Here is a 15,358-nt window from a genome sequence, read left to right as displayed (position 1 = left end):
TGCAACACATGCCAATACGGCCTTTTTAGTTTACTAAATTGCAATTTTAAATTTGCCGCGGAGTTTCCTATTGAAAACGTTGCGGAGTGATGATGCGTGTTTGTGGCGTAATTCGTTGGACTTTAGCACCACTTGCGGCTAAAAGTCATCTCTTCACATCGCGCAATTACACAGTATTTTGGACATCTGTGTTGCTGAATCTTTTGCAATTTGTTCATTTAATAATGGAGAAGTCAAAGTAGAAAGATGGAGGTGGGAAGCTTTAGCCTTTAGCCACAAAAACACTCAGTGTTTCCTTGTTTAAAATTACCGGAAGTGAAGCTTTACTATGGATCAGAGCGATCAAGCGAACATGGTTTCCGACCACTTGTCAACCGGCAGGTTTCGGTGAGGAAATTGTGGTAAAAAGTCGCCTCTTACCGGAGATCGGCGGAGCTTGCGCCGTCCATCCAGCTGCCGTGACTTCCCTCAGAGACTGGCGTCAACACACCCGTGGACACACCCCCTCCGACTATCAGGTACTATTTAACTCACTAAAACACTAGCAACACAATAGAAAGATAAGGGATTTCCCAGAATTATCCTAGTAAATGTGTCTAAAAACATCTGAATCGCTCCCAATGCAATCGCCTTTTTATTTATTTTTTTTGTAGTCCTTCACTATCAATATCCTCATCCACAAATATTTCATCCTCGCCCAAATTAATGGGAAAATTGTCGCTTTCTCGCTTCGAATAGCTCTTGATGCTGGAGGCTCACATTGTAAACAATGTGAGGATGTGAGGAGCCCTCACACCGGTGACGTCATCGTCTGCTACTTCTAGTAAAGGCAAGGCTTTTTTATTAGCGACCAAAAGTTGCAAACTTTATGGTTGATGTTCTCTACTAAATCCTTTCAGCAAAAATATAGAAATATCGCGAAATGATCAAGTATGACACATAGAATGGACCCGCTATCCCCGTTTGAATAAGAACATCTCATTTCAGTAGGCCTTTAAAACTTGAATTAAAAGTAAGACGTGCATTATTCCGTCAGCACTGAGCAATTGACAATGTTGAAGTTTCTCTTTTTGATTTTTGCAACACTCTACAAATAAACGACCCTGCCTCAAAAGGGTGCAAATGGCAAAAGAAAAATATCGAAAAGCTGTAAAAAAAACAAAAAAAACATGAAGGAAGTAGACTCAAATTCAAAGGATTAAGATGACTTTATATACCAAGAGGTATTTCAGGCCTCCTCTTAATAAAACCTCCAGTGCGTAACCGCTTATGGGCGCATATGACACAATGGACTCTCCACCATCAATACATGACCCCGGCCAAAAGACATCTGCACTAAATGACACACTGTGATTGAACATGTCAAAGTGCAGAGATGAATAGAGAATACGAAAGAAGCAAACAGCCTCAGGATATCAAACAGTCTTCAGTGGAGCAGGAGAGAAGCCCTGAGTGCAAACATTTACAGAATTCGGCCTATCGTTCACAACAGAATACACATGCTGATGATTGCATCAAACTATAAACATAAAGGAACCCATCAAGCAGGCAACACAATCAGCTGAGCCCTCTGGTCAGCCTCCATCACCTGCCTATCTGCGTCACCGTGGCAACCGACCACCTGGACACACTGGTGGTCTGATTGCAAGCCTGTCTGGATTATGTGTGCATGTCTGGAGACACAAACGCAAAGCAAAAGCCTGCATATGCAACACTGCTTTTTCTGTGTGTGCCTTCTTTTTTCCGTGCATCACTGCACTTTTTGTCACCTTTAAAATACATTAATAAAGGATAAAAACAGATGTAAATAAACACATCTCATATTGTATCCTTCTTCTGAACTATTGTTTCACCTGAGTGTCCATTGCATCCGGTCAGCTTTCACTGGGGAAGCCGTGTAAATACTGTAGTAGTTGTCATGTCTTGGTGATCAATTTTACTTTAGCTATGTTCTGTTTGCTTTTTTGGATTTTGTCAGTTCCTGTTTTTTTTCACTCCCTGTTTTGTTTCCATGACAACGCTTTAGTTTTCACCTGTCCTCACGTCACGCAGCTGATTCATTTGGACTCACGCACCTGTTGTTAATCACGTCACCACTATTTAAGCCTGTAGTTGCCAGGCAGTCAGCCTGGCGACATCACATTCATGCTCTGCACTCTTGACACTCTAAGTACTCTGTCCGGGTGATAGTTCATGCTGCTCTTTTCTTGCCGCGTAGGTTTTTTCGTTTATTCAAGCCCCAGTTTAGTGCAGTGGTTCTTAACCTGGGTTCGATTGAACCCTAGGGGTTCGGTGATTTGGCCTCAGGGGTTCGGCGGAGGTCAAAACACACCCGACTCATCGTGTAAATAAAAACTTCCACCTATCGGCGTATTACGGATACGGCAACAGCAGGTGTGTAATTTGTTGTGAGTTTATGCACTGTGTTGGTTTTGTTCTTTGAACAAGGTGATGTTCATGCACGGTTCATTTTGTGCACCAGTAAAAAAAACATGGTAACACATCAGTATGGGGAACATATTCACTATTAATTAGTTGCTTATTAACATGCAAATTTAAGTCTCACCTTAAAACTCATTTGTATACTCAAGCCTTTAAATAGACCTCCTTTTTAGACCAGTTGATCTGCCGCTTCTTTTCTTTTTCTCCTCTGTCCCCCCCTCCCTTATGGAGGGGGTCCGATCCGATGGCCATGGATGAAGTACTGGCTGTTTAGAGTCGGGACCCAGGATGGACCGCTCGTCGGGACCCAGGATGGACCGCTCGCCTGTGTATCGGTTGGGGACATCTCTACGCTGCTGATCCGACTCCCCTTGGGATGGTTTCCTGTGGACGGGACTCTCGCTGCTGTCTTAGATCCACTTTAAACTGAACTCTCGCGGCTGTGTTGGAGCCACTATGGATTGAACTTTCACAGTATCATGTTAGACCTCGACATCCATTGCTTTCGGTCCCCTGTGGGGTGGGGGTTGCCCACATATGAGGTCCTCTCTAAGGTTCTCATAGTCATCATTGTCACTGGCGTCCCACTGGATGTGAGTTCTCCTTGCCCTTATGTGGGTTCTTCCGAGGATGTTGTAGTCGTAATGGTTCGTACAGTCCTTTGAGACATTTGTGATTTAGGGCTATATAAATAAACATTGATTGATTGATTGTAATTATTAACATATTGGCTCTTAACTAGTCATTATTAAGTACTTATTAATGCCTTATTTGGCATGGCCTTATTATAACACTAATCATCTAACCCTGGCCCTAACCCTATCCCTTTTAAATTAAGTCTTTGTTACTTAGATTAGGTTCCCCTTACTAAAGTGTTACCAAAATCATATAACTTTGTCTTGAATTTGAAAAAAAAACTACATTTTATTTTCCACTAAAGAAGGGTTTGGTGAATGTGCTTATGAAACTGGTGAGATTCGGTACCGCCAACAAGGTTAATTTTTTAGTTCATGTTTTCATGTCCATAGTTTGCGTTATAGTAATAGTTTTTTGTTTTCTTACCCAAGTTTTGTATCTCCGCTGTGAGCGCCTTTTGTTTTTTACATTTTGATAGATTAATTAAAAGATGTCATTGCCTTCACGTCGCTTTGCACCAAGGGAAAACAGATCACTCCATACTCCAAGTCTTGACAGTGGTGAAGTAAAAATGATAATAATAATCCCTGCCTGCATATTTATGCCAGCAGACGATGGCGTGGGACACCGCAGATGCCACAACGGTGTATATGTTTCTTTTACTTTTATTCATAGCTGTATGTAGAAGTGGCTGGTTGCATCAGTCCTGCTCTTTTAATGTCTTTAATGTCATTTGTGTTCTTTGATGTTTCCCTCTTACACACATGTATGGGGGATGTGTGCTATGGCTATGAGTTTTTTTTTCTTGGCCTCAGTCTGGACCCCCTCTCCAGGGGCCCAGGCTTAGAGCCCCCTAATTGTTTACCTATATCTCACCTTTTTTGAAAGGGGCGCTGGAAGTTGGCAGACCCGTCAGCGATCCTGTTCTGTCTCCCTGTAATTTTTGATCCTGTTCTGTCTCCCTGTAATGTTTGTCTGATCTTCAATGGGATTGTGCTGAAAATTGTGATTTTCCCTCGGGGATTAATAAAGTATTTCTGATTCTGATTCTGATTATTATTAATGCATTAACCATAGGCTGTTTGGACACATCATAAAACGTGGCAGTTGCTATTTGTATTTCGTCACCCAAAAAAACCAACAAAAAAAACAGATTTTGAGGACCATTAATAGACAATTTAGAGTGAAAAACTAATTTTATTTTTACTCGCATACAAAACAATGTAACTTGGATTGTTTCCCTGGCTTCGAGACTCTCCCGAAGGACAGGGCGGCGAAGACACAACAAACTCACCTCTTGTTGTTGTTGACTTTGAATTGACGAGCGGCTGCACGACGCCAAGGGCGGAACAGAGACACGCGGCAGGCTTACACACACACACATGCATCCACAAAAAATATACGCCACACACACATACCTCACCCCCCATCCAACACCCTTGACGCGAATCCCTAAGGGGTGATGGACGTCTGGGCAGCGCCTGAAGAGCTGCAGCCTTCCATCCCCTCCCTCTCCTCTATTGCAAGTCTCGATATGTATGTTTTAATATGTATATGTGCTTAGCTATGGAGGGTTTTTTTTTCCCCCACTCCAGACTGGACCCCCTTAGGAGCCCAGTCTAGATTGTATTTCTTTACTCAACCTGTATTTACCTTTTCCCCATCTTTTACGGGGCACCTTGTGAGCTTTTCTCTTCTTTAACCCTGTACACTGTTTGTTTGTCTAATCTTGAATGGTTTTGTGCTGAAAACAAAGTTTTGTTGTACTTGTGCAATGACAAAAAAGTGAAGTGAATCATATTTATATAGCGCTTTTCTCTAGTGACTCAAAGCGCTTTTAGATAGTGAAACCCAATATCTAAGTTACATTTAAAGGCCTACTGAAATGAGATGTTCTTATTTAAACGGGGATAGCAGGTCCATTCTATGTGTCATACTTGATCATTTCGCGATATTGCCATATTTTTGCTGAAAGGATTTAGTAGAGAACATCGACGATAAAGTTCGCAACTTTTGGTCGCTAATAAAAAAGCCTTGCCTGTACCGGAAGTAGCAGACGATGTGCGCGTGACGTCACGGGTTGTGGAACTCCTCACATCCTCACATTATTTACAATCATGGCCACAAGCAGCGAGAGCGATTCGGACCGAGAAAGCGTCGATTTCCCCATTAATTTGAGCGAGGATGAAAGATTTGCGGATGAGGAAAGTGAGAGTGAAGGACTAGAAAAAAATATATATACGGCAGAGCGATTCATATGCTTATTGTGTTAGTAGTGTTTTAGTGAGATTATATGGTCATACCTGTACAGCCTGAAAGTCGGAAGGGTGTGGCCACGGGTGTGGTGACCACAAGTGTTTTCAAGGGAAGCCACGTTTCTCGACGAGGCAAAGGCAGCCGGTCGGGCCGGGCTGAGATTTTTCATTTTTTTCCCCTCCAACAACGGTGGTAGCCTCCGACTTGCGGGGGCGGCCGGTGGAAGGAGGCAAGAGAGTCGCAGCTGCCTCTTTGACGGGTGCAGGAGGAACGACGCAAGCTCTCCGCTCATGTCTACGGTAAGAGCCGATTTATTACCACCATTTTCTCGCCGAAACCTGCCGGTTGACAAGTGGTAGGGAACCATGTTCGCTTGACCGCTCTGTTCCATAGTAAAGCTTCACCGGCTGTGTTTGTGTTGCTAAAGGCAGCTGCAATACACCGGTTCCCACCTACATCTTTCTTCTTTGACGTCTCCATTATTAATTGAACAAAATGCAAAAGATTCAGCAACACAGATGTCCATAATAATGTGGAATTATGCGATGAAAAGAGACGACTTATAGCTGTGAAAGGTGCTGGACCAAAATGTCCGCTACAATGCGTGACGTAACGCGCACGCGCCATCATAACGAGACGTTGTAGCATGATGCTTCCGCGCGAAATTTGAAATTGCAATTTAATAAACTAAACCGGCCGTATTGGCATGTGTTGCAATGTTAATATTTCATCATTGATATAAAAACCATCAGACTGCGTGGTCGGTAGTAGTGGGTTTCATTAGGCCTTTAAACCAGTGTGGGTGGCACTGGGAGCAGGTGGGTAAAGTGTCTTGCCCAAGGACACAACGGCAGTGACTAGATTGGCAGAACCGGGGATCGAACCTGGAACCCTGAAGTTGCTGGTACAGCCACTCTACCAACGGAGTTATACCGCCCCATAAAGACCTATCAAGATTAAGAGGATTGTGTTCAATATTAACAATGTTTCTTGTACCTGATTTTTAAATTGATAATGTAAATATCTGACTTGACTATGTAGTTTAAATGCGCTGTTGAATGTATTTGGCGCCAACAAGGCGGTGAATAATGTAGAGCACATGCTGGAGATTTAACAAAATGAGAATCCAACAAACAAGAGCGCTCTGCTGCTTTGAAGTAAGAATCCACCTAAATCCCGAGAAAAAACATTGCCGGTCCAAAAGGGGATTAGAGTTTCTCTCAAAATAACATCTGCACTAATCTCCATGTTCCTGCGCGTCCTCAGTGGAAGGAAAGGACTCATCCCAAATAAACTCCCAACAACAAGGTTTGTGTGATTCAATTATGCTAATTAGTAGAGCACAACATTTACAAGGCAGATGATTAGTGAGTCAAGCATCCTCATGAGCAAAGTTTGCTCTCCCGGAGACATTTTTATGGAGGTTCATTTGTGTCTTGATTAAGAAAGCATTTTATTTTTTTTTGGACACCGAATTATTTTACAGCGAATTCTTTGGGTTTGAATTTTATGAATTACATTTTTACACATGCCGACAATTTCATTTAAAAAAATATGAACAACATACACTATATTGCCAAAAGTATTTTTCCACCTGCCTTGACTCACATATGAACTTGAAGTGCCATCCTATTCCTAACCCATAGGGTTCAATATGATGTCGGTCCACCTTTTGCAGCTATTACAGCTTCAACTCTTCTGGGAAGGCTGTCCACAAGGTTGCGGAGTGTGTTTATAGGAATTTTTCACCATTCTTCCAAAAGCGCATTGGTGAGGTCACACACTGATGTTGGTGGAGAAGGCCTGTTTCTCAGTCTCCGTTCTAATTCATCCCAAAAGGTGTTCTATCGGGTTCACGTCAGGACTCTGTGCAGGCCAGTCAAGTTCATCCACACCAGACTCCGTCATCCATGTCTTTATAGAGCACAGTCATGTTGGAAGAGGAAGGGGTCTGCTCCAAACTGTTCCCACAAGGTTAGGACCTTGGAGTTGTCCGAAATGTTTTGGTATCCTGGAGAAAGTTCCTTTCACTGGATCTAATTCTTTCAGAAATGTTTGTCGAAACAGTCTCCATGCCAAAGTGCTTGATTGTATACACCTGTGGCCAAGTGATTAGGACACCTGATTCTGATCACTTGAATGGGTGGCCAAATACTTTTTGGCGATATAGTGTATTTGTGTGTTTAAAATTGTATTTTGTCAAAATATAGTGTTTTGAAGTAAATGTGTAAAAATTCACTGTAAAAAAAAATCAGTTTAAAAACAACAATTGCATTAAAATTGTAAAAAAAAAAGTCTATGACAAAAAGAGTGTTTCAGTGCATAAAAATTCAGTTTTAAAAAAATAGGTATGGAAAAATTCAGTGCAGAAATATTTGGTTCACAACTCAAGACCCACTTTTGGTTAATTAACACTGAAGCAACTCATTAGCTGATTCAGTCTAAATTTCTTGGAAATGACCACAAATTTTACTACACTAAATTCTTATACATTGATTTTTTTTACACTAAATTATTATACAACGATTTTACACATAATTTTCACTGACTAATTTTTTTATTTTTTAAAATTTTAACATTGTATTTTGAAAAATTGCATTTTTAAACGCACACGTTTTGTTTACATATCTCATTCAATGAAAAAAAAATCAGTTAATAGAATTCAAACATAAAAAAAATTACCATAGTTTTCAGACTATAAGGCGCAGTGGTTAGAGTGTCCGCCCTGAGATGGGTAGGTTGTGAGTTCAAACCCCGGCCAAGTCATACCAAAGACTATAAAAATGGGACCCATTACCTCCCTGCTTGGCACTCAGCATCAAAGGTTGGAATTGGGGATTAAATCACCAAAGATTATTCACGGGCGCGGCCACCGCTGCTGCTCACTGCTCCCCTCTCCTCCATGATGGGTCAAATGCAGAGAATAAATTTGCCACACCTAAGTGAGTGTGTGACAAACATTGGTACTTTAACTTTAACTTAAAATCCTTTAACTTTCTCCAAAAATCGACAGTGCGTCTTATAATCCGGTGCGTCTAATATACGGCATTCTGGTTGTGCTTACTGACCTCGAAGCAATTTTCTTTGCTACATGGTGTAATGATAAGTGTGACCCGTAGATGGTAGTCACACATAAGAGATACGTGTAGACTGCAATATGAAGGCAGTAAACAACACCAAAACTTTATATGTTCCATTGAGAATATAAGACATTACACACAGCGCTCAAAAATTTGTCAAAATGTTTTTAGTACGACTTCGGTAAGCTAGGAAGCCGCACAGCTTGATGGATTGTCGGCGCATTAAATATACGAGTATTACTATGGTGCATTAGCTGACATACTACCTGGCGTTTTGTATCGCAATATTATCGAAAACTAACTTTTGTTACCTTCTGGTACCTGCTGATGTGTATTTGGGATCTGCATAAGTCCTGAAAATGTCCGCGCGTCCGCAATTGTAGTCCGTGGCGAAACCGTTGTCATAAGCTTCTTTTTCTCTATCTTCTTACGTGGCATTCATCTTCCGTTGTCGTCATTTCTAATATAAAGTAGCGTAAAGTGCTTATATCTGTCAGTAGACTAGCTATCAAAGCGCTAACACCTGTAGTGGGTTTACATTATTCACCAATGGAACTTTAGTTATTAGTTGGTTCCGGTCGGTTAGTGAGCCAAGGATGAGGAGATGCTGCTCCGTTATTGTTTTAAGTAAAGTCTGACTGTCATTAAAACAGTTAGCGCCGTCTTTTGACTAAAGAACCATTATTACATGTTATGTAGACCAAATGTTTTTAATTTAGAAAAAAATCAAAATACGACCCATTTAATGCACCCTTTAATCCGGTGCGCCTTATCGTCCGAAAAGTACGGTACATACATTCAGTGTAGAAAGAAAAAAAAAAAGACAGCGACGACCCTCCTTACATTTTGAACAGGAAGCCATGCAGAAAGAAGCAAAGAGGAACCCAGAGAAGGAGGAATGTATTCATGTCACATAGCTGTGAGTAATTGAATCAAGTTGTCATCTGGCATAGGAGCAGACTACATTGAAAGGACTCCTGCGTTGTTTCTGTTGTTAGAAGAACACAACAGCCGGACAAAAAAAAATCCGGCCTTTAGAAAAATATTAGGTTTATTCCACTGATAGACGTGCCAAGATTGTAAAGATTGTTTTACTGGAACTGCTTAGTATTAAATGATTGGAGGGGTGCATGGTATTGTTAAAGTTAAAGTAAAGATTGTCACGCACACACTAGGTGTGCTGAAATTATTCTCTGCATTTGGCTCATCACCCGTGATCATCCCCTGGGAGGTGAGGGGAGCAGTGAGCAGCAACAGTGGCCGCGCCCGGGAATCATTTTTGGTGATTTAACCCCCAATTCCAACCCTTGATGCTGAGTGCCAAGCAGGGAGGTGAAGGGTCCCATTTTTATAGTCTTTGGTATGACTCGGCCGGGGTTTGAACTCACGACCTACCCATCTCATGGCGGGCACTTTAACCACTAGGCCATGTCTATGGAGGTTATTTTGTCTTTGTTAGGTAAGCGGTTTTCTTTTAAACCCTGAATTGATCTAACTTAATTTTTTGCATTTGAATTTTGTGAACTGATTTATTTTTTTTACTTCAAATTATGGTGACAATTGTATTAAATAATAATGTGTGCGCAAAATGCATTTCTTTAAAAATTCAGTAAATGTGCTAACTCGATACTAACTTACCATGGAACTGCCATGGACATGCTAGAAAGTAGCAGTAGCCGATTTTACATAGTGATTCAAATTTGGCAATGAAAACTAAAACTAAGATGCATGTATGTTACAATCAAACATCTGGTGTGTAATAAATGCAATACTTACAGTGCAAACACGCCGTAGGGTCCAACAAAAGAAAAGACTGGCACTTTCAAACTAATAGCAAAGACTACTTCCTGACTTATACACACTACTGTCTTCTAACGACTTGGATTTGCAGCTGAATGCAAAATCTACTATGGGTTCAGGTCAGGACTCTGTGCAGGGCAGTCAAGTTCATCCACACCAGACTCTGTCATCCATGTCTTTATGGACCTTGCTTTGTGCACTGGTGCACAGTCATGTTGGAAGAGGAAGGGGCCCACTCCAAACTGTTCCCACAAGGTTGGGAGCATGGAATTGTCCAAAATGGTTTGGTATCCTGGAGCATTCAAAGTTTCTTTTACTGGAACTAAGGGGCAAAGCCCAACTCCCGAAAAACAACCCCACACCATAAGTCCTCCTCCTCCAAATTTCACACTCGACACAATGCAGTCCGAAATGTACCGTTCTTAATAATTAAGAACGGTACTAATCCGTAATTAATTAAGGATTCAGCTCTTTGTAGTTTTACTTAAATCAGTTGGTGTTTTCTGCTGAGGTATTCACTGATGTTTTCGACAATTTCTCAAACCAATTAGTGTGAATGATCAAACAAGTCATGAAATTTCAAAGTCCAAGGCTTTTGTTTTTATTAGAAAATTGTAGTTGCCAGGTGGTCAGCCTGGCGACATTCATTCTCTTCATGCCGTAGTTACTGACGTTCAATTCCTGTCCATAGTTCATGCTGCTCTGCTCATGTCACAGTAAGTGTTTTTTGTTTCATGTCCATAGTCTGCCTAAGTGCTAGTTTTTGTTTCCTTAGCCAAGTTGTGCCTCCCCTGTGAGCGCTTTATGTTTTGTACACTTTTCATAGTCAAGATTAAATATGTTCTTACCAGTGACGTGCGGTGAACTAAATACCAGGTGAGGCATACATACTTTTTATTTTATTTTTATTTTTTTTTTACTTAAATTCATATGTGCAGCTCAGGTCATTGTTGATTTAGGTTGCACATTAGAGTAACAGGAACAAAAAGGGAGTTATTCGCTTTCATAAAAACGTTATCATTATGATATGATAAATGGGTCCAAAAACTATTTGATAAAGTTGTTACTAAATACTTTTTGGTCCCATTTGCTTTTAACAAAATAAATCAAGTATTGTGAGTTTATATTAACTTTCTGTATTTGTATCAGAAGCAGCAATAGCTATCCTCCATGAAAACGTACTTTGTATGATCGCATTCATTTTGTCTTAAAGTCCAGTTTAGAGAAGTATTTAATCTTGGATACAGTATATAATCCTCCATATTGGCAGAAACATCCATTTAATTTAATTTCATTCCAAGAAATCTAACAATATTTTTACATCAGACAAAAAACACCCACAAGCGCTGGCTTACTTTAATAAAAATGTCATGTTTGTTATAAAGCCCTGCGATGAGGTGGCGACTTGTCCAGGGTGTACCCTGCCTTCCGCCCGATTGTAGCTGAGATAGGCGCCAGCGCCCCCCGCAACCCCGAAAGGGAATAAGCGGTAGAAAATGGATGGATGGATGTTTGTTATAAATACAGTTAAAAAAAAAATAAAATAAAAAAATGCTGGCTTCCACTGGAGAGACCTGTGTCTGCCAGCTTGAGCGCCCCCACTTCTCCCAATGTGGCGAGTCAGAGTACTGCAAGTTGACAATATATCGGCCCCTACCTTGAGGCAGAGGTACTTGCTGCCTCAAGACCTGCCTTTTCCACGCGGCAACAAGCATGCGCCCCCTTGCACGCACACGCCCACTACACACTGTGTGTAGCCGTGGAGGCACCGCCTGTGTCTGCCTCACTTCTCATCTGCTGCATTGTTTTGATCAGGAACCATGGAATTTCCGCGATTTTGACCATGAATATGATCAAAATATACAAGAACCACACCAAAATCACATAGAAAGCATAAACCAAAAGAGAAATATTAAAACTTGTTTTATTTTATTACTTTGTTTTGGAACATCTCATGGTTAAGCCACCTGGTGGCAGGTGAGGCATTGCCTCACTTGCCTTCCCTGACAGCACGTCACTGGTTCTTACCGCCAAGCCATGACTGGTGTAGTCCGATTGCATCCCGGGAAAACAATCCTCGCAGCAAGCCGAGAAAAAAAACACCTCCTGACAGATTTGTCAGTCATAGACCCTCAGTGGAACAATTTTGAGCACCCTCGTTATGTTTCTCTGTGATTTGTTACATTTTGCCGATTTAAGAAGATTGGCATATCTAACTGAGCAACAAATTACACCTGTGCAGTGTATCTACCCATTGAGAGCATTACCAGAGGCTGGACAAGGCCTACTGAAACCCACTACTACCGACCACGCAGTCTGATAGTTTATATATCAATAATGAAATATTAACATTGCAACACATGCCAATACGGCCTTTTTAGTTTACTAAATTGCAATTTTAAATTTCGCGCGGAAGTATCCTGCTAAAACGACGCTAGCACGTGACGTCAAGCATTGTAGAGGACATTTTTTTCCAGCCCCGTTCACAGCTATAAGTCGTCTGTTTTTATCGCATAATTCCACAGTATTATGCACAACTGTGTTGATGAATCTTTTGCAATTTGTTCAATGAAAAATGGAGACATCAAAGAAGAAAGCTGTAAGTGGGAAACACTGTATTGTGGCCGCCTTTAGTAACACAAACACAGCCGGTGTTTCATTGTTTACATTCCTTAAAGATGACGGTGAAGCTTTACTATGGAACAGAGCAGTCAAGCGAACACGGTTCCCTACCACATGTCAACCAGAAGGTTTCGGTAAGAAAATGGTGGTAATAAGTCGGCTCTTACCGTAAACATGAGTGGAGAGCTTGCGTCGCTCCTCCTGCACCTGTCAAAGAGGCAGCTGCGGACTCTCTTGCCTCCTCCCACCGGCCGCCCACGACCGTCGGCTGCTTTCACCGTGAAGGAGGGGAAAAAGAATCGTGGCTTCCTTCGGAGACACTGGCGGTCACCACATCCGTGGCCACAACCCTCCGGCATTTTTTCACCCCCTGCTGTGCCATATTCCGTTGAAAAAACTTCCAGGTTTACGCCACTTTCTTGCCGCACACTATTGCTGTTGGATTGGACCACACACACAAAGAACAGTGTATTATGCAGCGATTGTTTAGAAAGATCGTGTTTCGAAGAGGGTCCCTTGCGAAGGGCAGAGATGGGCATCGCCGCCGCCCGTCGACTGGTGCTGAAGAAAGGTGCGGTGCCGACCTTCAGGTTGTACAGGTACGGCCATATAAACTCACTAAAACACTAGTAACACAATAAGCAGAAAAGGGATTTTCCAGAATTATCCTAGTAAATTTGTCTAATAACATCTGAATTGCTCCCACTGTATAGTCTTTTTTTTTTCTTCTAGTCCTTCACTCTCACTTTCCTCATCCACGAATCATTCATCCTCGCTCAAATTAATGGGGAAATCGTCGCTTTTTCAGTCCGAATAACTCTCGCTGCTAGTGGCCATGATTGTAAACAATGTGAGGGTGTGAGGAGCTCCACAACCCGAATGGACCTGCTATCCCCGTTTAAATAAAAAAATCTCATTTCAGTAGGCCTTTACCAGAGGCTGGACACGTTCTCTTTCCTTGGCCAAGTGGGACCAAGAAACTGGCACATGGACACTGACTGAAAGTAGCTTCAAATATAAATCAAGTCGGACTAATTTAGGAAATCAATACATGCTACTATTCATAGGGGATTATTGAAAAAAAGTAAATCCCTGTTGCACACGTGGCCTTGTTCTATTGCTCCTGTGGAAGATTGTGTGCCAACATACCCGGAAGTCGATGCCCACTGTGGAGATGAAGCTGCCGGCCAGGAAGGCTCCGTCTTTAAAGCGGACCAACAGGCAGGTTTTGCCCACACCTGAGTCGCCGATGAGCATCACCTGCACATGAAAAACAGTCGGGGGAATTTATGAGATACTTGCTGCTTGGGAAAACCTCAGCTGTCCTCGGCTGGCTCTAACTTTTGACATGAGCAATTATTGTATTAGCCCCATGAAGGTAAAGACAGTAGTGTGTTGATTATGCCTTGCACTTGGGTTAGGGCGTCAAGAAACGTGGCTTCCCTCAGAGACACTGGCGGTCACCACACCCGTGGCCACACCCCTCCGACTTTCAGGTACCATATAATCTCACTAAAACACTTGTAACACAGATAAGGGATTTTCCAGAATTATCCTAGTAAATGTGTCTAATAACATCTGAATCGCTCCCACTGCCCTCGCCTTTTTTTTCCTTTTTTTTTTAGTCCTTCACTCTAACTTTCCTCATCCACGAATATTTCATCCTCGCTCAAATTAATGGGGAAAATCGTCGCTTTCTCGGTCCGAATCGCTCTCGCTGCTGGTGGCCATGATTGTAAACAATGTGAGGATGTGAGGAGCACCACAACCCGTGACGTCACGCGCACATCGTCTGCTACTTCCGGTACAGGCACGGCTTTTTTATTAAGTCAGCGACCGAGTGCCTACCATTTATGGTATCAGAATATGGTCGATACTAAAGGGGTGAGATCAATAATTTTTTACTTAAAAAAATATTTTGTTGTTTTTGTTTCTCTTAACAAATGCAATAAATAAGTCCCTGAACACAGGAAGTCTTCAAGGGGAAAAACAAATAGTTTAAATTGGAGACAAAATTAGGAAATATACATCATTCCATTTTTTACCGCTTGTCTGTCTCCGGGTCGGGGGGTGCTGGAGCCTATCCCAGCTGCATTCGGGCAGTAGGAAATTCAACCTAGGATAGTTACACGGATGGATATGAGTTATGGGATGCCACACGGCGACCACATGCTCTTTTATTTTAGCCTATAAATAATAGATTTTTATTGGTGCAGCTGTTCATCTCTTCTTTCTCCGCTCCCTGCCGACATCATCAAAGGCAATAACCCTGTCTCACAGATAGGCGTGAGGAAAAAAACCTTGAGATTAACGTCCTGATTGCTGAATAAAGGTCCCCTCAAATGATGACAACATTGGCACCTATTTCATAAACTGCAAAAACTGAAATCGAAGTAAGATTAGATATCTCAAATAGGGGTGACATTTGCTTATTTTCTGTCTAATAAGATAATTCTTCTCACTGAGCAGATTTTATGTTAGAGTCTTTTAATTGTTTTAAAGTTTTGGTCCTAAATGATCTC

General features: G+C 41.8%; 1 protein-coding gene across 1 annotated transcript in view; it reads right to left on the bottom strand.

The window, feature by feature from the left end:
* Positions 1-15,358, bottom strand: part of LOC133541393 (ras-related protein Rab-26-like) — a 124,051-nt gene that overhangs the window by 101,578 nt on the left and 7,115 nt on the right. Inside the window, exon 2 of the mRNA XM_061884791.1 lies at positions 13,986-14,096. Coding sequence (XP_061740775.1) covers positions 13,986-14,096 — 111 coding nt within the window. The remainder of the gene's footprint in view (positions 1-13,985; positions 14,097-15,358) is intronic.

The sequence above is a fragment of the Nerophis ophidion genome, linkage group LG23 (assembly GCF_033978795.1).
Source record: "Nerophis ophidion isolate RoL-2023_Sa linkage group LG23, RoL_Noph_v1.0, whole genome shotgun sequence".
Taxonomy (NCBI): domain Eukaryota; kingdom Metazoa; phylum Chordata; class Actinopteri; order Syngnathiformes; family Syngnathidae; genus Nerophis; species Nerophis ophidion.
This window is presented reverse-complemented; position numbering and strand designations above follow the sequence as displayed.